Here is a 23,107-nt window from a genome sequence, read left to right on the forward strand (position 1 = left end):
TGTACAAATAGAACCAATGACTAGGCAGAAAAGTAGCAATCCTAGTCAATTAAGAACTCCATAGATAAAACATCTTTATTGACAGGCAACTGATTGCTGCATATGAAGTATTAGGACCACTCAGATACCAAGACCCCCTGAAATGTTTGTATATATACACAAATAAATGTTATTTCACAAATAAGAAGCATTTCAAATTAAATAACTATCTAATAAATTAATCTGAACATAAGACGTCAACTGGTCTAGAATCTTGTCATATCTTATTCTATTAGACATTTATTTAATTACACACTGGACGATTTTTTTATACGAATATCACTGAGAAATTTTCCTTTATCAATAAGACTCTGTTGGACATATAAAATCCACCAAAAAAAATTTGGAAACAAAATTTATTTTCAATGAGAGTATACACCATTATATTGGCCATATATTATAGTTCTCCCCTCTCCATGAAGCATGCAAAAGGAATAACAAAAAAGATGCTGCTGTGGTTGATTATACTTTGATCAAATAACAGCACCATGAATGACCCAAGATCCCTGATCTAATTATTCAAAACTTCAGTATATTTCTAAATGTTTTACAATCTTCAGTGATCTACATAGATGATAGTTACATTTTCCACTTTCATTAAATAAAAAACAAAATGCAAAAAGATGAATATACTTATTATTAAATTATCATTAGGTATTTTTATTTAGGAAATTTTACCTTCGGCTTCCTGGTACCTTTCCTCAGAAGACTTTCAAATGTAAGAAAAAAATGTTTTGGGAGGCCCTATTGATATCTCTAATGCACTGGTGTTCTAATGGTGAAAAAATAATAGAAATCAGATTGAAGTTCGACTTTAAATATTAAAGAACAAATCTGCCAAATATACATGTAAATCTATTGGTATTCTCTTTATATTATTATAAGATAATAACTAGTACAAATATACTACAGGTTACAAATCATTGAGTAACTGTTCCACTTTTAACTTTGTACTCATCTATTATCAAACAATTTACTTATAATCACATTCTCACAAACCTATTATTGTATTCATGTCATATCTACAGTTTTGATCAAGAGAATGAACTATTGTCAATTAATCATAAACTAATTTTCCAGATCACTTTGTGTTTGTTTTCATTAAAAATCTTTTTGACAGTCAAGAAGTTGCATCCTTATTCCCCTATCCCCCCACAAAAAAAATTAAATATTAGTATTTTAGGGGATTTCAATTTAAACCCAATATAAGATGCATGCACTCGTGTGTGGGAGTAGAAAAGGAAAGGTGGTGGGGAAAGGGATTACACCATTGCGTCATTCAGGGTCTGCTCAGTGCTGCTTCTGTAGTAAATATAAAAGTCAATATGATTATCACTTAGATGACTCGATTAGGACATTTAGTATCTATAGGTCATTACAGTATCAAATTTTTCACTATACCAGAAATAGACACTTTTCTTTTATATTATACAGACCTAAACTTCATAAGGAACGGTCTATTTGCTTATAAGTTTTACTACCGCTAATTTTTGTGTGCTTTACAGAACTTTTATTGACCTCAGAAAAGGGGAGATAATTAACTTCTTAACCTCCTGCTATTATTAATTATTTAAGTAAGCACTTAGTCGAGTTTCAATTTTATTTTTTAATTTAAAACATATTTTATTCTATATCTTTGGACATTCAATTCAATCACCTGTATTACCCAACAGATTGAATTCCATATGAACAACTGTGCTTTCATAACCTTGAGGTTAAAATTCTAATGTTCAGTTAATTGTTTTTTACTTCTGCTTCAAATGGTACCAATTTCACATTGGTACATTCCTGCTTTATTTATTTTCCATACAAACTGTACCAGCTCTCTGGTTTATTTTATATTTATCTGTTTATTAAACCTCTGGCTCTTTAATAAATGAATTCTTGAACACAGATGTTGATATGGGACGACCATGGAATTATTTTGATATATTCACAAATATTTTGGTTGATAAATAAACTATTTACCTATTATAATGACCTTATTTACCATTTAAAACCTATGGATACTTGACAATCTTCTCCTGTATCATTTATTTACTTATCTTGTCAAGACATCTAATGTCTCATTAATTTGGTGACTATAATTCTAGTTCCCCTCCCTTTACACAAATTTCCACCCTCACTTTATCATTAAAATTTCTGAAACTGTTAGACTTTCAAGATTTGTTAATGATTATTTTTTTTCTGAAAACATCAACTAAGTTTAAAAACTACTTCTGTACCAGTACATATTCATTTCTCAGTAATAATTATAGAAATCCATGAATTTAACATTTAAAATTTTTGTTTAAAGTAAGACTGCATTAACCTTCTATAGGAACTTAAAAGGTAATGGATGACCTGGAAAGATATTGTGTTATTATAAATCCACAAATTATACAATGCTTTTAAAAAGAATGATGACTAACTTACTTCACTCTTCTGTAATAAATAAACCACACAGATGTGAAACTTTCAATGTACTGTGGCTAAAATAGGAAAAGTGGCCAAGTCCATTTGTAAATTCAGGCATCTCAAGAAAACAGGTACACAATTTTTTGCACTCTCAGTTATACCTTGTTTATATACTGGTGAAGGAATTGGATGATAGAGATACTTGGAGAGAACCAGAGACTTACAGCAGGACTCAATGCTGACAAACCCTAGTTAATCTCTGAGATCAGAGTTGAACAAACCTTTCTTCAACAGGGTTTAACTCACAATCTTACTGTTGACAAGCTACTGATCATTGCAGACTCAGACCACTGGCCCACTGAGGCCCAATGACTAAAATGAACAAGATGTTACATGGCCCACTGAGGCCCAATGACTAAAATGAACAAGATATTACAAGGCCCACTGAGGCCCAATGACTAAAATGAACAAGATATTACATGGCCCACTGAGGCCAATTGACTAAAATGAACAAGATATTACATGGCCCACTGAGGCCAATTGACTAAAATGAACAAGATATTACATGGCCCACTGAGGCCCAATGACTAAAATGAACAAGATATTACATGGCCCACTGAGGCCCAATGACTAAAATGAACAAGATATTACATGGCCCACTGAGGCCCAATGACTAAAATGAACAAGATATTACATGGCCCACTGAGGCCAATTGACTAAAATGAACAAGATATTACATGGCCCACTGAGGCCAATTGACTAAAATGAACATGATGTTATGTATCATATGATTAAAAAATAGTCAAAAGATGTGTAAAGGCCAATATATAGTCTTAACAAATCACAGGTGCCTATGCAATAGGTAAAGCTCAGATTTGTTCCTAGTCTAAAAAGATGTGAAAAAAATAATCATGGACTATTAAAAAAACTTCTAGATAGTACAGTTAAAGATGTGACAAACTCTTTTAATCATAATGTCAGATATGAACTTTATTAATTTTGTTGTAGTTCATACTATAACTACAGTTTCTTTTTTCATAGTAGAATTTTATTTCAGAATCAAATTATGATATACATATCTGATTACAATCACACAAAATTACAAATATTACAATAACTATCTTATAACTTGCAACATTCCTGCATTTCTTTAAATAAATATCTCTTTTATACTGTATATCTAATTTAAATCTATTAAATAAAGCTTAAATTTTCAATTTAAAGAATTTTAGATTTAAACAAGAGGCTTATCTGTGTTTTCATCTTTACATATAGTTGTAAGCATATGGTTGAAATGAAAAGTTATGATAAACTTGAGAGCAAAAAATTGTACTAATATTGATATTTAGTACTGTAAATATTGACATTATTACGTGCATTCATTATTATTGTGATTTTGTTATTTTAGACTTAAAAGCCATTTGAAATTTTTACGATTTTGAGAAAAATCCTGCATACTGTAAATTCAGAAATTAATGTGAGGTTTTTTATTATGGGAAAAATGCAACAGAGTTGTAAACGCAATAATTTAAACTCGCATTTCGAAATATTTTATATGAATTAAACAGGATTTTTCTCTAAATCGTAAAAATTAAAATTGCATTTAAGTCTAAACTGACAAAATCGCAATAATAAATGCACGTAATAATTTCTGAATTTACAGTAATTCATATAAAATATTTCAAAATGAAGTTTAAATTATTGCATTTACAACTCTATCGCATTTTTCGCAATGATAAAAACCTAGCAATGATTTCTGAATTATAAAATTACCGTAATCACTAAAATTGTACAACAATATCAAAGATAATATTTGCTGAAGACATTTTTTCTGTTTTTATGTACATTTTTAAACGATATTTAATAATTATAAAAAAAAACTATTTAGTACAATTATATTTTGGCTCAAGACATTTGGGATTTATTTTCTCTGACATGTTTTGTTTTAATGGTATTAAAAATCTTGAAATTATAATGTTCTACAAATTATAACTAGAATATTGATGTATATGAATAAGAAATTTAAAAAAAAACATACCAGAAGGGATCCAGATTTTTTCAAATTCCTTAAAAAACTCCAGAAATTCATCAGCAAAAAATTATAATACACCTATTCTGTAGAACAAGAATATTAATGAATGTTGACCCCACAATGACCTGAAACTGACACTATATCCTAGAATTGACTAGAGGGTACATTTTTAACTTTTAACTTTAATTATAGTATGATATAAGAAGTAGTTATTGTAACATTTCATGGTTTATTAAGTCATTCAAGTGAGAAATTGATGAACTCATTTGACCAAAATTTAATTGACTCTTGTATAAGGACAACATTGGTAGATTATAGATGAAGTAATACATAAGTATACTTTAATATGTGGTCATAGGCACTGTATGTTTATATTTAAAAATTGCACAGAACATGTTAATACTTTGCTTTTTAATGAAATATTTGATAATAACTGTGCATCATTTCTGAAGTAAAAAAGAAATCATACTGAGGTTTAAAGTAGTAGGGCTTTTTTTGGTGTTATGAGTTTAAGTTAATGTATCTTTCATAATAAGATAAATTAAGAAGGTGTGGTATGAGTGCTAATGAGACAACCCATCCTTCAACACAGAACATTGGCTTACATTGAACAGTCTAGAAATTAAGATTGCAGCATGTTATATTTATTCGGTAAATAATTCTTAAAATAGATCAAACATGATACAAGGAAAAAACTGTAATCTCTATCCAACAGGATTTTCAAACCTCTCAAAAAGTTTACCGCATTTATCTGCGTAACAACATCATGACCACAAATATCAGGGGAGTATAATTCCAACATTAACTGGTACCCTTCCCTTTAAACTGGAGTCCTGTTCTATCAACAAAGTGGCACTGTCAATGATCATATTGCTGATAACAATTAATAATTAATCTATATTTCATGATGTCCCTGGGTGTGTTTGATTACTCCCTATTGTTTTGTTTATCTTAATTTTTCTAATCATAGATATTATGACACTATTTATATAGATAAAACAAATTCAAGTGTTTATCCAAATAGTATATCAACAGGTACTTGATATTACAAAAATATTTCTATACAATTGTGTGAATTCAGAGATAAAACAAGGGATTTTCATAAAGGTATTAAGACAAAGATCTGTCCAAATATTGGTGGACTCAGAGAGGATTGAGCAGACTTTGTAATGTTACTTTGACCTAATCTGATGTCGGGGATTGTCCACAGATACAAATTCTCTACATCGGAATCTATGTGAAGCTGACGGCATAATTCATAATTTGAACTGCAGATTTCTAGCACCAGGCATAGTGGTAATCTTATCTATCTCATGTTATCAAACATGTATATCTACTATTGAAAAAAAATGTCCTCAATTGAAACCTTGCCACTTTGATATGAAACCATAAGAATTTGGCAACAATATGTAAGCAAGTAAACAAAACAATAAATAAGTCAATAACAACAAAAGTACTTCACAATTCGGCCAAATATGTAGTTCACAGATAAGGACTATCTTAATAACATTCACCGAGAAATAGCACGACCAGGACAACTCTGTATCTATAATCAAATAAACAGGGTTAATTTAAAAACAATAAATTATAATAATGAAAATTCAGTAAATTTGAGAGATTTTATTTTATTAGTGGGAATAATGGGACTGAGTGAGTACCACAATAATAAGAACATGCATTCTGATAATCAATACATATCTGTCTGCACATTTTTTTTAAAATCACAATAATTCAAATCTCACTATTTGTCTTTTCTTCAAAAATTGCAATAATAAATGAACACAATAATTTCTGAATTTATATAACAAATGTCCAAGGAAAACTTGAGTTTTCAAACTACCACTACACAAAAATATATATATTTACTAACTTATAAGATAAGTAATGTGAAACTTCAAAGATACTCTTTCGTAGTTCTGAAATTACTGACTAATAGTATTAAATAAGTATATAACATAACATAGCTGACCCAGAAAGCAATGACTGAAAAGGGGGATGTAAAGGAGGATGAAGCATTTCTATATATATCTTATCTCTTAACAGAAAATAAGACTACTTCCTTAAGACATCAGGTCATTCAATATAAAAACAAAAACAAATACCTATTTATCATATTTGTTTGAAATTCATCTTTTTTGATAAAACTAATAAATTTGGAGTGTTTATTTATAAAGATAAAATTTAAATTTGTCTTATATTTATCAGTCATATCTACTTTCCTTTTATCTTAGTAACTTGAGCTTTAGATATATGACTTTTTACAAGAACAAGGTTTAAAACTACTTCAAACTAAATAAAGTCATCCTAGAATTTGGTATAAATTTTGCCTGATTTCGTCATTACCAAATGGGATAACCTGAATACCATTCAAATTTCATCATAGATATTAAATATTTTTTTTACCTACAGTTGTTTTCAGATATTTAAGACAAGATATCAACAATTAGTTTCAGTATGTATATTGCGAAGGAGTTTTGTTCTGTACATTTGTAAATAAAAATATTAATCTTATGGACTAAAACGAAATCAACAAAATTCCCATAAATTTCTCAGCAGGTTGCACTTTTAAATCCTGTTTTGGATGATTTACTCAGCATTCTTTTCTTTATGTATAAGATAACTACGTCATGATGCAAACATTTAATTATTTCAAATGCGTGATATAATATTTCTTCTTCTTAATATTGTAAGACGTGTCAATTTGGTTTCTCAGCTTGTTAATTTTTTCATGTTAAATATTTCATTCATTGAGTCTATTTTCAAAAATGTTCTACTCACAAAGCAAAGTATGGAAATGAGTCAACAAATGAGCTGCATCGGATAGAAATCGACCTTATGCAAGTGTACGTAAATATGTACATATATAGGACTCTGATTGATTTTGGAACATTCATATACTAAATACAATGTAATAAAAGATGAAAAACGTTCCGTTTTGTAGCATTCAATTAATAATTCACAGGCAAACAATCCCAAATTTTCAGTTTTTTTTTTTCAAACTGAAAAATGTTAACAGATGTATCGATGTTGATTTGGATAAGGTCGATTTCTATCCCACACAGCTCAAATGTCTTATTTTACATACGACATAACTGTAACTTATGATTTATACCAAAAGGTACCTTAGATATCAATATCTTGGGATTAAATCACTTTTTCTTTGAGACGAAAGTCAGATTTTTGTTTCCCTAATTCTATTGAAATATGACTGTCCTGAAGCCCATCATTTCATTTTTTCATGAAACCTATTGTGTTACCTTTGTCACTTTATTCATGCTTCAACCTTACATAAGAAATCCATTTTACAAACTAATTCTATCTTCGTATCATAACCACAAAGATCACAAAAACATGAAACACTATTCATAAAAAATATTTTTTTAAGGTCAAAAATTCAAATCTATGATCACCACTTTTTATGGTTTTTTTCACAGATCATCAAATTTGACATCATGTAATGTAAACAGTGAGCAGATACAAAATATTTTCATCATAAAACTTACAATAAAACTGTCACCCGACTGGACGTACTCGGACCACACATTAGTTAATAGAAACTCTGTTATCCTAAATGTACCGAGATCTCCATATATTTACAATCAAAATACCCTTGAGCAGAAATTTAACTAAGCAGAAAATTTTATTTGTGTTTTAGAAATATTATTCATGAAAATTTGATACATGATAATATAGTATTGCTTTTCCCTATTATTATATAAAGTTGGCTGACAGAGCATGAAATTCCGTAAGTACACTATATTTTTTTTAATAACAACTGTATCAAGAAAGATAACTCTATCTAATCTTCTTTTCTAGCAGTTGGAAGGCAATTCTTAGAAGGGTGGTGATTATTTATGAAAAAAAACCTGCACTATCATAGGAAATAATCAATAAAAATTGAATGCATTGCAGGGTGCAAAGGGAGGGGGGGACAAATTGTTCCTTAGGTCTTTAATTTAAAGCTTTAATTAGCTCTTATTTCAGTTTGCCATGAAATAAAAAGTTTTTTCCTAATATAAGTTCCAAATAGAAAAAATATTTTGTCAACAATTTGTTCCTTACAGATAAGGATTTTGATTTTTTTATTCCTACAGGAATAACTTTTATGGCAATGTTTTTCCCAAGATTTCCAGGAGGACTTCTGTTAGACGGAACACATATATGTTGACAAGTGAAAGATTTGACATAAAAAATAGAAACCTTCTACACCGAGCAGTGTTTTATTCCCTTTGATATTACAGGTGTGCAGAGGGCAACAGAGTGAGTTGATCAAATAAAATAATGTACTCACAGGTAGATGCAACAAGGTTTGTAAGTTATAAGTTGTCTGCCCTTTACGAAGATTACAAAATTCTAGAAACGATTGATCTTCTGTACATCTGTCTTCTAGTAATCTGTAGGGATAATTTAGAGAATGAAACAGTTATATTACATGTACATCAAAGCATTAAGACTTTTAAAAACCATGTAAATCATGTGAAAAGCACTGTTTTGTTGTCAGGTTAATATCTATTTGAAGTACACCCCACATCTCCCTGGTTTCATCCTTACCTTAACCTTAATTCTCTCCCACCAGAAGTCGCATAAGACCTCCACACTGTTATTCCACCCTTTTCTATCTCTGGATTCATACAAAGTTAAAATTCTAATGTCTGCTTGACATTTAACTCTTATTTACATGCTATGTTTTCATCCCCTTTTTACAAGAGTAGTTATTTATACGGCAGCAGTCCTTTTGCGCCAATTACTGTTTTTCAGGTGTATCATTTGCGCCACATTTTGTTTTCCAAATGTATCATTTACGCCAATAATCGGAACTCATTTGCGCCAATTTACCTGTACACATATCTATCAAAATATTAATGATTCATATTTATTCTTATTTTTGGCTTAAAAAGTATCATATGATCGGAGATATTTCACCATGAAGATGAGCGTCTGGAGATAAATGACTTGAAATACAGTAGACAGTCAATGTACAGAGAGAGAAGAAAATTTATTGCTTTGCTGAATATTTAATACAAGATATGCCAAAAGAGAAGAAAATATAAGCTTTTGCTGATTATGTGTAGCCACATACGTTGATGACACAGTGCTTTGCTCCCACCATCCGTATGGGCTGAAACTCTATCTACCGCAAGACGTACTAGTATTTGAGCAGAAGCATTCCATGGGGAATTATAATGAACTGTTTTATGCATTTCATCCTTCAATGATTGTCTTTTTGGACAATAAAGTGAAGTTACAAGCTACTACATACATTAAATTAGGAACTACCCATGCAGCAGCCGAAAGAAGAAAGTATGTTTCAGAAAAGCAAACATTTGCCATATAAACTGCTGGTTCAAAGTCTGAATAAAGGTGGAAGGAAGTCATTTTTCTTCTAATTGGCGCAATCGTATGTTTTATTTTTGGCGCAAATGATACCATGTAATTTAAAAACAGGTGGCGCAATCGTAGCATTGGAGAAAGAAGGTTGTGGCGCAAAAGGACGCATTTTTGGCGCAAACCGATCTCTCCCATTTATACTTAATCTAATAGTTGTATGCTACTGTCAAAACAAGAATACAATTACTAAAATAAACTTTGTTATTGTTGCATCTCATAGAATAAGCAGCGCAGTCAACTTTTGTTTGGTGGGTGCTTCTATCTTTTATATGTGTAAATTCTCACTCTTTTGAAGGGTTTTTATCTTTTTTTTTTATATAATATCATTTATAAAATCTTCCAAAAATTTAAAAATTACAAAATAATTTCATCTTTTGAATTTTTATCATGGGAAAGTCTTCTTTAGTTTTTTAGTGTTGTTTGTTCACTTTATATAACTTTTACACATGAATGTTCTCAACAATGTCTGATTCTGTGACCTGATTTATTGTTTAAATCAAGTAGTTTTTTAAACTGATTTCATATTTTAATACTTATTGTAAAATTACTTACTTCCTTGCTTTAGAATAGTTCTTCAGATAATCTTCATACAGATTCCAAAATTTACTGGAAAAAAGATTCCCTGTAAAACAAGAAAATTTGTAAATTTCTCATATAAACACAATTATAAATATTACAATAACAGTTATTCTATTGATTGACTGACTGATAGTTGATGTTTAATGCCACTTTCTACTTTAACTATATCATGACCATATGTTTTAATTGGTGAAGAAATCAGGAGTACCCAATCAGGAGTACCCAGATAGAGCCACCAACCTCTGGTAAAGAAACAGGCAATCCTAGTCAATTAAGATTGGAGTAAAATGCAACATGCCAGGCGAGGTGTTCAAACAGGCAACACAGGATAAGAAGCTAGTGATAGAACAGATAAACTACTTTTACTACACTAAAGAATAGTTGTAAACTCCTTCGTCATTTGGTGGAGAGTTGTCTCATTGGCATTGATTACCACATTTTCTTATTTCTACTTAGACCACTTGGTCTCTAAAGTCATTTGTAGTTTCCTGTTTCTATCTGTAACTGTTTGAAAAAAAAATTAACAAAAAAGATATGTCCCAAGTTAGGAGCCTCTAACCTTTGAAAGTCTTGTATGTTTCTTAATTTTAGTTCATTTATATGTTTTGGAGTTTAGTGTGACGTCCATTCTCACATAACTAGTACACAATTTTATTTAGGGGCGAGCTGACGACCACCTTTTGGTGGGGGATTTTCTCACTGTGTTGAGGACCAATTGGTGGCCTTCGTCTGTTATCTGTTCTTCGGAAGGGTATTAGTCTCTTTGAAAATATTCCCAATTTCCATTCTCAATTTTATAACAGCTAAACACTCTTCTTGATAATTAAATCACAAAATAGATATGTAAAACACTCTCCAGTTGTTAGGCTTAATATTGTCCTTTACTACAAGCATGTAAGTGTTATGTCAATATTATACTTCCAAGCTACAAGAGAGTATTTTGACAATAAAACTGCATTTTCATTAAACAACTGAATTTTAAATAGTTTATTATATAACTCACATATATTTCAGGGTAGAAAGACATTTTTAATTAAATAAAAACAGACCTGCTTTGGCACCATGACAAGAAAGTCATTTATTCATAAATTCAATCATTTGCATTCTAATCGGTAAAGTAAATTACCTTATGATCGAGTAAGATCGTCCTATCCTTTGGACAATAGCTGCCATATCTTGACTTATCACCTTAAAGTTCACATATTTATCAAAAGAATGGTTAAGTAATGGACGTTTATTGATAATTGATTTCCAATCGAACTATGTCCATTTATAGAAATGTATGCCTGGGGTGATACATTTTAACAATCAGAGAAATTATATGGGCTTATCAGAAAGTGTATTGGTTGATGGTATTAGTAATGAATAGTCTATAAAGCTGGCATTAAATTTTAAATACATTTAGATGTTAAAGGGAGAATTTAATGGCTAGGGAATGATAGCAATTGTATGGCCTTGTCAGGTCAAGTGTTTCACTGTAATGCCCATTTACGGTGAAACAATCCTTTGAATTAATTTGAATGAAAAAGGTGAGGAAACATATTAACATTGTCCTTTACCAATTTATACAGTCTAGAAACATATCACCATTGTTGTTTACCAATTTATTCCATCTTTGTTTGAATTGTAAATTTATATTACTCTTAACTTTCTATTCCCTGAAAAGTTTCAGCATAAAAGATTAACAAAACCTCGATTTAATTTGTTCATTTGTCTACTAAGTTTTCATTTCGTATGAATCAACCTGTCTGGTATAAGCAATGGAAGACAGCCCTCTGTCCCACTGAGACACCATCCATAAACCCCAACAACAACAAAACAAAAACCAAAGACTCCACAGCAAAAATATGAAGAGCAAGAATGTGGAGGTCTTTAAAAAAAAGTTTGTATAATTGTTTGTTGTGGTATGAGTGATGAAGGAAACACTATATTGCCCATACTGTAGTCAATGGGGTCATACAAATCAACGGGGCCATACAAATCAACTCGATACCTAAAAGTATGGGGAAAAAAGGTCTTGGCATTTGTTGGATTTAGACAAGATGGAAGGACAAAAAGACATGACCACTGACAGACCAACACTGTATACCATGACATAGTCACTGATTAATGGACCAACACTGCATATCATGACATAATCATGGATGGACTAACACGTTATGTCATGACAATCACTGATGGACTGACACTGTATACCATGACATAGTAATTAATTAATGGACCAACACTGCATGTCATGACATAATCATGGATGAACTAACACTTTATGTCATGACAATCACTGATGGACTGACACTTTATGTCATGACATATTGATCCCTGACCAACTAAAGCTATATACCATGCCATAGTCACTGATGAATGGACCAACACTGTATGCCATGACAGAATCAGGGATGGACTCACACTTTATGTCATGACATAATCACTGATGGACTGACACTGTATGCCATGACATAATCACTGATGGACTGACACTTTTTGTCATGACATAATCACTGATGGACTGACACTGTATGCCATGACATAATCACTGATGGACTGACACTGCATACCATGACATAATCATTAATGGACTGACACTGTATGCCATGACATAGACACTAATTATGTGACCAAAACTGTATGATGTGACATTATGAAGGAAAGACCAACACTTTTTTCCATGATATAAGAAAGCAGGAATGCTCTTTCACGTCTGCATCAAACGGTCATTTTCAGCTACTATTAGCGTCCAATTGGTTAAAATTTTACCATTTTTCGTCAAAATATCCTTTTCACCAATATTTTTGAGAAAAAATTAAAGTGATTAGTCAAAATCAGTTAATTTTTTTTTATCGTCGAAAAGAAAGTGTACATTTTATTGTCATGCACCAAAAATGACTGTAAATGTCATTTTGCAAGAATTTTACCGTTATTCGTCATGATGGTACCCCCATTACCACCCACATATTATACCCATGACATAATCACCACTGAGTGAACTGAATGAATCCTGCACTTTGTTTACTCATTTTGCAATAAGAATATTCATAAACATATTTCAAGTAGTTATAAGCAAATAAATTTTGATAGCAAAGTCTCGTTTTTCAAAACACACCCTACAAGGCAGGTGCAATAAGGTAACACAAATCCAGATTTGCTGTACCCAATAGCCAAAACAAAAGTTTTTATAGCAAACTGAGAACACAGTAATAGGGTGCGGTAAATCTAAGGTTGCAGTCCAAAATTTATTGCTGCAACAAATATCAATGTATTCAATATAATATAAACTGCCAAAATTTTAATATATTTACAAATTTAAGATATGCGAGCAGATTTCAAACATTTATAATTTATTCAAAAATTTCAGCCCAATATTGTGAATGAGATAATATTACATATATATCATAAATTATGCCAATTATATGTTAATTTCATATATTTTTAAAGAGATGACCTTGATATTTCTGAATACAATTTTACTTTCTAAAATATTTTATGAAATATTCCATTTATTATGTAAAAATAGTATCTTTGATTTAGAAAATGCTCACATATAAAAACTTTTTCAAGGTGGTCTTTTCTTCTTGCGCATTCTTTAAAAAGAAATAAACCTAAATTTTCTTTGTAAAATATATTTTTGCTAGCAGCTGGAAACACAGCAATAGGTGATATAAAATAGTTTTCCATGTCAATAACTTTATTATATAATTAGATGTATTGATATTAGGCCTATGTTGTCATGGTCCAGTGATAAATTACACTTTAAGGTCAAACTCATAACACTCTAGGTCAAATTGAAAAAAATCTTATTATGAAAAACTTATCACATTTTACCAACTCAAAGATAAAAATCTATATTCTATATGACTCAATTATCTGATTTTTCATAAGTATGAAATATTAAAAGGACTTCAAATAGTGTTGTCCCAACTTTTCCTTGACTGATTTTTCCTAACATAACAATAAACCAAACTTGACACAACCATAAACCTAATTTCATTGAAGATATTCCTGCTTTAATGAACCATAATGTGGAAAATTATTTTTCAGGGATGAAGAAACTTGAATGATTCAAGGGACATAACTCTAAAAAAAAAACACGAAAATTAACCATAATAAATCAATGATGTGAATAATCAAAACTGTAAACAAATGTTAAAACTGCATGTTTTGAAGATATTGATAATTGTTTACGATCAATAATTTTGAAAATCACAAAAGATGACAATGCAGAACTCAAAAGACTAAATGACAGGACGAATAAGATAGATAAACAATGAAATATGATATAAATCTATCTGATAAACCAGGTGCTCCGCAGGGCGCAGCTTTATACAACCGCAGAGGTCGAACCCTGAACAGTTGGGGCAAGTATGGACAAAACATTCAAGCATGATACAGCTCTGAATTTGGATTGTGATCAAATTTTTGACATTACATGTTTTTTTTTTTACACAAAACAAATGCCAAGATTTTACAAATCAATTAAAGATTTCTTCTTCAAACTTTTTAAATCTAAAATTAAATAGTTGACACAGCATAGGTTTCTGACACAGAATGAATGTGGTCTAATGAACTTAAAAGTTTTTTTTTGCCTTTGAGCAAATCACTATGCTGTTGAATATTAATCCTCTCAAAAAAATGTTTGAAGAAATTTTCTTTTTATTTATGAAATCTGAAATGAGAAAAATTTAACCCCCCCCCCCCCTTTTTTTTTCACATCCCTGTTTCCCTTTTTCAAAACTGATATCAATTCAAATTTCTAATGGAGTTTGCAACAATAACTACTCATTTAAATACATCATAAAATATTAAGATGTAAAAAAACTGCTTGTTATCACTGAATGGTAAAGATTATTTAAATTTATCAGTTGGTAGTAAAAAGTGTATATACATTGTATATTGTATATAACAAAGATTTAAGTTGATTCTGGACAAAGAAAGATAACTCCAATTAAAAAAAATTCTTGCTATTGCACAAATAGGATATTTCTTGCTTACTATTCTGGACAAAGAAAGATAACTCTAATTAAAAAAAAATTTGCTATTTCACAATATTGTGCAATTAGATATTTCTTGCCATTGCACAATACTGTGCAATTGAAAAGACTTGCTATTGCACAATACTTAATATAATAATTTTAGATCCTGATTTGGACCAACTTGAAAACTGGGCCCATAATTAAAAATCTAAGTACATGTTTAGATTCAGCATATCAAAGAGGCCCAAGAATTCAATTTTTGTTAAAATCAAACTTAGTTTAATTTTGGACCCTTTGGACTTTAATGTAGAATTTGAAATTTGAAAACAGGACCAAAAATGAAGAATCTACATACACAGTTAGATTTGGCATATCAAAGAACCCCAAGGATTCAATTTTTGATGAAATCAAACAAAGTTTAATTTTGGACCCTTTGGACCTTAATGTAGACCAATTTGAAAACTGGACCAAAAAAACTTCAATAATCAAGAATCTAAGTACATTTTTAGATTCAACATATCAAAGAACCCAACCGATTCATTTTTTGTCAAAATCAAACTAAGTTTAATTTTGGACCCTTTGGACCTTAATGTAGACCAATTTGAAAACGGGACCAAAAGTTGAGAATCTACATATACAGTTAGATTCGGCATATCAAAGAACCCCAATTATTCAATTTTGATGAAATCAAACAAAGTTTAATTTTGGACCCTTTGGGCCCCTTTTTCCTAAACTGTTGGGACCAAAACTCCCAAAATCAATACCAACCTTCCTTTTATGGTCATAAGCCTTGTGTTTAAATTTCATAGATTTGTATTTACTTATACTAACATTATAGTGCGAAAACCAAGAAAAATGCTTATTTGGGTCCCTTTTTGGCCCCTAATTCCTAATCTGTTGGGTCCTAAACTCCCAAAATAAATACCAACCTTCCTTTTGTGGTCATAAACATTGTGTTTAAATTTCATAGATTTCCATTTACTTAACCTAAGGTTATTGTGCAAAAACCAAGAAAAATGCTTATTTGGGCCCTTTATTGGCCCCTTATTCCTAAACTATTGAAACCAAAACTCCCAAAATCAATCCCAATCTTTCTTTTGTGGTCATAAACCTTGTGTCAAAATTTCATAGATTTCTATTAACTTAAACTAAAGTTATGGTGCGAAAACCAAGAAAATGCTTATTTGGGCCCTTTTTGGCCCCTTATTCCTAAAATGTTGGGACCAAAACTCCCAAAATCAATACCAACCTTCCTTTTATGGTCATAAACCTTGTGTTAAAATTTCATAGATTTCTATTCACTTTTACTAAAGTTAGAGTGCGAAAACTAAAAGTATTCGGACGTCGGACGACGACGACGACGACGACGCAGACGCCAACGTGATAGCAATATACGACGAAAATTTTTTCAAAATTTGCGGTCGTATAAAAACTGCAGTCACCAGATTTTCTTCAGCTGACAGAACATTATTTTCAAGTTTCTTTTAAACAAGAATATGTGTTAATGGGACACCATGCCCTGCTTGCACTATCAAACTTTAAAGCTCAGTGAGCAGCCAATTCTGAGTCAAAACCATAATTCTGCCTATATTTTTTAAATTTTACATCATGCACTAGGTTTTAAGTTGCTTTTCATCATAAAAAGTCTTAAACCAAAAGTCTAACTGGATATAGGTAAGACAAATAGAAAATACTAGTAGACAGACACTCATGACTTACAGGTCAGGACATAGACAAGACTGTCGAGAATACGTGAATAAAGTAAGAAAAACGTTGCATGTTCTAATATGTGTAATCGATCTATAGAAGCCCAAGTATACAAGTGAGACGTCACCAAGTCTTGACGTTACAATATAAGAACTAAGTGACGTTCCCGCGTTGTGTTCGTGCCGTATTTACAACAAAGACCAAAAACATGATAACATCGACCAGCCCTCCCCTGCCTTATTTTATAAGTTGGGCATCATAGTCTGCAAAAAATTATTCATTTTGCAAGCCTGTAAAATTGTTGACAGAATACCCAATCTCCACAAGACTGACTCCTAGCACACATATTATATCTGTTGCTTACCTATCTGTGAAGCAGAACTGTCCCAGGTCTTTAAAACATCTTCAAACTGAAAAAGTAAAAAAAAATATAGTTAAATGTATGTGTTTAATTCACCAAAGAAGCAAAATCTTCAAAAGGAGGAAATGCTTTCATGATTATATTAAACCATTATGCATGAAAAGACAATCGTAAATTGTGTACTCTGATGCCAAACCTGCTTCAAAGCGATTGAGTTGACGGGTGTCAAAATTCAAATACCTACAATCTTTTATGATATAACTAAAGTATATATAAATATAGAAAGCATTAGAAAAAATGTATAGAGCAAAATAATATCATAATGGATTACTAATACATGTACTGAAAAAACAACTCATCAAAACACAGATCCAAATGCAAACATTTCTCTTGTCCTAAAAGTTAAAATGATTTATAAATGTTTAAAATAAGACTGTTATTATGAGTTACACCAATCATTAAGTTTTAAGCAAGACAATAACCAGTCTTCTCATATAACAAAACTGATATTTTTTAATGGTTTACTTTTCTGGTTAAAAGGGTTTTATAAATACTAAACTAGGTTAATCAGCTTTGATAAAGCCATTTAAATTCAAATTGAGAAATTAAAGATACATATTTTCTACTGGTAGAATGTCTTTCTGTGATCCAGGGTTAAATCCTTACTTGTCTCAAATGTCACGATAGACCTGAAGAAGTAAACTGCAGATAAAAATATCTATTAATTTTTATAAAAAGCATGCTTGTCAAATTTGGAAAAAAGCACTTGAATGATTTGTTTATTCCGTTTCTTTTTAATAGGCAAATGGTACATTCATTATTCAGGACCAAAAAAATGAAAATGTGATGAATGTATGATCTGTTTCTTCATTGTTGCAGAGCTGTTTTTACTAAGGGAAAGGTGTGCTTTATTATTGGTACATCAAACAGTTTGTTGCCCTCGGAGAGTTCAAGTTAACTATTCCTTGAATAGGACCCCGTTCACACTTAGACATTATAGTCTTTGTCATACCAAACAGGCTATATCCAGAAGAAAGGGTGTAACATTGTAAAAATAAAACTTACAATACATCCATAATTAAAGTTATAAAATAGAAAACAACAATTTCTTAAATTTCTAACACTTATATCTTGTCAGAATAATTTCAAGTAGTTAGGTTCAACGTAGCATAGAACAATCTACTATGGAACAATTATCATGTTCATAGTTATAGAACAATATGTTCAAGGTTTGATGACATAAATCTAAAACCTTGTCTATATCTGATAGTGTAATTAGACAGCACAAAATCACCTTTTTTGTATATTATAGTTAATTCCAGACAAATCTACCAAATTATCTTATGGAAATACATCTTAGGGATCACTACGAGGCACTCAGTACTTTCACCCTTGTTAACAATTCATTGGTACACCGGAGTAAAGGCCTCCCATTTATGAAGTTCAAAGAATACATAAAAAAGTGTAGAATGGCACTCTGCAATTTAGACATTCTCCTTGTAAAGAGACCAAGATAAGTTAGGTAGACATCAATGATATAGCAATTGTACCATACAACATGGTAAATGTATATTATATATCTGGAAAACAAGGACACAGAACCATCATTTTGTTCTGCTATTTATTTAAGATTCACTAATGAAATACGTTTGTTGTTTATTTGTAATTTGAAACAGAGTAGCATAAACTTCCTTCAATAATGAGAATGCAAAATTTTGTGATACCTTCTTAATTCGTAATATATCCTTTTTGCAGACTAATAAAAAAAAATATTCGATTTCAGAGATCAAAATAATGAGCTCCAGCTCAACATTCCCTATTCTTCGTTTTCATTTAAATGTTGCAAAACAATGAAACTGCATAGTAATCCTCTCTGTCATAACATCTTAAGCTTGAGAAAAATGTCTTTTATGGAAGTAAAAGGATATTTCAGCCATAAACCTTGGAAATCTATCCTGTCATAAAATTTGACAATAAATTACAGAATGATATAAGAACTATTTACACACCTGCATCAGGTATATGCATTAAAGTTTTACAAATCTGACAATCAATGCATGTCACCATGTGTATACAATTGATTTCTTTTCTAAACTTTTAATGCTAAGGGAAAAATGAGGATATGGGGTCATTATTCATCATAAAATATCATATAATACACTTTTGTTAAAATCCTAAAAAAAAGAAAAATACATTATAAGGATTTGAATAAGCAGGAAGTCTCTGCAAATTTTTTAAACATAGATAGAATGAATAATTACCACATAAAATTGAGAATGGAAATGGGGAATGTGTCAAAGAGATAACAACATGACCAGAGAGCAGAAAACAGTGGAATCTATCCTGTCAGCATAGTTTAAGAAATGCTGAGAAAATAAAGAGGAAACAACTTATATATCACCCTTACACTTTTCAATCTCTCTGATTTGTTCAAGCTTTTAGTTTGTTTCATCATCATCAAAGATGATGTTGGGTGACTGTTACAATCCAACAGCTAATTAAAGGCATGCTAAGCCATATTTTTAACATGCTTATTCAAAAGGTAATACCCCATAGCAAAGACATGAGCAAGGTTGATAGAAATGGACCTTAAGCAAATATCAATTCATCAGTATCAGTAAACCTATTACAAATTGAAAAAATGTACGAAAGTCTGTAACCACATGGAAATTGAGTTGTTGTAAGAACCCTAGAAAACATTACTCCAACTTGTTTATGCCATGTGCTTAGGGGAGAACAGCAAATACTAATTCTAAAGTCTTGTATGTGATCAATCCAACAAGTAATGTAAAATTGCATATTTTGTGTACAAACCAACATTGAGAAATATCTGAATCCAATACACTCACTCAACAAAGAGGAATAGTAGAAAAATATGAAGAATAAAACAACAAGAAACTGTTTTCCACCAACAACGAGGACCAACAAAATAAAACCAAGCAATGTAGAACCAAACAACGAGGAGGAACAGCAAAACAAAACTTAAACTATTGATGTAGAACCAAACAACGAGGAGGAACAGCAAAATAAAACTAAAACCATTGATGTAGAACCAAACAACAAGGAACTGTGTTCAACCAACAAAGAGGAACAACAAAATAAAACCAAGCAATGTAGAACCAAACAACAAGGAACAGCAAAACAAAACTAAAATCATTGATGTAGAACCAAACAACAAGGAACAGCAAAACAAAACCAAACCATGCAAAACCAAACAACAAGGAACAGCAAAACAAAACCAAACAAGGAACAGCAAAATAAAACAAATCCTGTAGCCTCAAACAAGGAACAGCAAATCAAAACAAAACCATTTAGCACAAAACAACGAGGAACAGCAAAACAAAACAAAATCATGTAGCACCAAACAAGGAACAGCAAAACAAAACAAAACCATGTAAAACCAAACAAGGATCAGAAAACCAAAACAAAACTATGTAGACCCTAACAACAAGTAACAGCAAAACAAACCAAATCATGTAGAGTAAAAATAGGGGTGACACTGGGGTTCTGTTGCCCCACTCTTTTCATACAATTTAGATTTAAAAATGTATACCTTTTCATATATATATATATTGTAGGTAAAAAAGTGTTGAGCTTAAGATGGCCCAAAAGAGAGTTATAATAGGGTGCATTGTCACTAAATAGAGTAAATAAAGTAGCTAGTCTTTTTGGCCCTGTACCTTAAGCTTGTAAGGTCTAATTCTTTGACCCAAAAAACATCATTCTCTTTCTCTCTAAGCTGTTAGTTGTGAAAATTAGACCAACAATCATCTGGCTAGGATATAGGCTATTTGTGCTGATGGGGCGTAGAGGATACAACATTCAAGCAATCAGAAAATAACAATTCCTACACTTCATTTTCTATTCATTCATCTGACATTAAAATTTCCTAGCTTTAAAAGTTTTTACATGCTTATAGCAATGAGTAGTTTAGGATATGCTGATAATAACCAATGTGCCTTATGTTACTATCATATTTGTTTTCCTTTCAATATTTTGTACATAAATCAGATTCTTTAGTTTTCTCGATTGAATTGTTTTTCATTTGTCATTTAGGAGCCTTTTATAGCTGACTCTACGGTACAGGTTTTACTCATTGTTGAAGGAGTAGTATAGTTGTCTTATTGGCAATCCTACCACTTCTTCTTATTTTTATATGTTTAATATTTTGTCGCTTGAGCATAAAAGACCAAAAAATAACCAATGTGTTTTTGGTTATAAACTGTTTTATATTTCTAATTGAAAGAAAGAGTATAACATTTCTTTTTATTTATAAATACAAGTTTTAAAACTTTTAAAAATCAATGGAGTTCTTAAAATCATATTGACAAAACCTTATAGACATTTATGTTAGTGCTCAGTAACTGCATAATATATTTTACCCTCAAGCAATATAAAAGAAAATTAATTTTATTTTCAGTGTTATATTTTCATTTATATATCAAAATCATATTATCATAGTATACATTCCTACCTTGAAATCTCAAGAATGAAAAATCCACAAATTCTAAATTAATAATAAATATGGCTTGAATTTATGATCGCTATTTCGACACATTAAAGTAAACTACTACGGTGCGAGTTACAATGAAAATCATCAGTACCGCTGTTTATTATATCTGGTTCACCAAACACACTGCTCAAAATCACATGACCAAATACCGATTGTGAATAAACTGAGAAGTGGTCAACTTTTTAAATGAAAGGTGTGAAAATCTGTCTTTTATCAATATATTGGTTACTATTAAAATGTAATCAATCGATCTGATTAAATTGAAAATAAGTAAAATGAGTCATTCCATCAAATGCAATTAATAAATTCCTTCTAGTTGTGAATTAAAGTTCTCCGACAGGAAAAGTATTCAACAAACAAAATTTGGGTTTTGTATTGTGACAGCGGGACAATGGCCATCTCAACACCCGCGACAGATAAAACGACAAAAATACCACTATATCTACTTTATCTTGCATTCAATTTGAGAATTAAAGCGAAAAAGTCTTTGGTTAAATAAAATTGTGTGTATTCCATTGAAAAAGGACCAGCTTTAAATCTATTCAGATTAAATTGTCCTTTGGAATTTAATGATATATTTGTCTAATTTCTTAGGCTATTGTGACATTGTCAAATAAAATGGTCACTTGTCTGAGGGCTACAGATTTCTTCTTATGATATATCAAAGTACTGCAATTTATGCAAGTGCACATTTTTTTGCAAAAAAGATTTTTTTAATTGATGACATTTTCCTGACAAGTTTCCTTGATCTGTCATGATAAATTCAATACTCTGATTGAAAAATATAGATTATCATGCATCCAAAATGAAGCAATTTATAAAAGTGTACTATGAGAGGTATTGTCAAACTTGTAACTGTCTCAAAAAGACATGGGGCATTGAGAGCTCTTTTTTGGTCCAAAATATTATTAAATATAACCATATAAATATGGAACAATATGACAATCTCCAAATCTATACCAAGCCTATAAAATATTCAAATATCTGTCATTCTATCTCTAACTGGTTCTTATTCTCGAAATAGCAAAAAACACTAAATATTCTTGAGTTTACTGTTGAATGATTAAACCAGTTTTTGGAGGTCTCAACTTCCACCCCCAACCATTTTTAACCTTTGTTTGTTT

At 30.7% G+C, this 23,107-nt stretch overlaps 1 protein-coding gene across 4 annotated transcripts in view; it reads right to left on the bottom strand.

Annotated features, from left to right (window-relative positions):
* LOC143047997 (uncharacterized) overlaps positions 1–23,107 on the bottom strand; it is a 184,530-nt gene that overhangs the window by 81,980 nt on the left and 79,443 nt on the right. For 3 of the 4 annotated variants that reach the window (XM_076221399.1, XM_076221400.1, XM_076221402.1), the window contains 3 exons: positions 17,474–17,519; positions 10,409–10,478; positions 8,760–8,862 (listed from right to left, as the gene is read on the bottom strand). In XM_076221399.1, coding sequence (XP_076077514.1) covers positions 8,760–8,862; positions 10,409–10,478; positions 17,474–17,519 — 219 coding nt within the window. Of the gene's footprint in view, positions 1–4,474; positions 4,564–8,759; positions 8,863–10,408; positions 10,479–17,473; positions 17,520–23,107 lie in introns of those variants that run through there. The other variant, XM_076221405.1, reaches the window with a different exon arrangement.

The sequence above is a fragment of the Mytilus galloprovincialis genome, chromosome 10, assembly GCF_965363235.1.
Source record: "Mytilus galloprovincialis chromosome 10, xbMytGall1.hap1.1, whole genome shotgun sequence".
NCBI classification, from domain to species: Eukaryota; Metazoa; Mollusca; class Bivalvia; order Mytilida; family Mytilidae; genus Mytilus; species Mytilus galloprovincialis.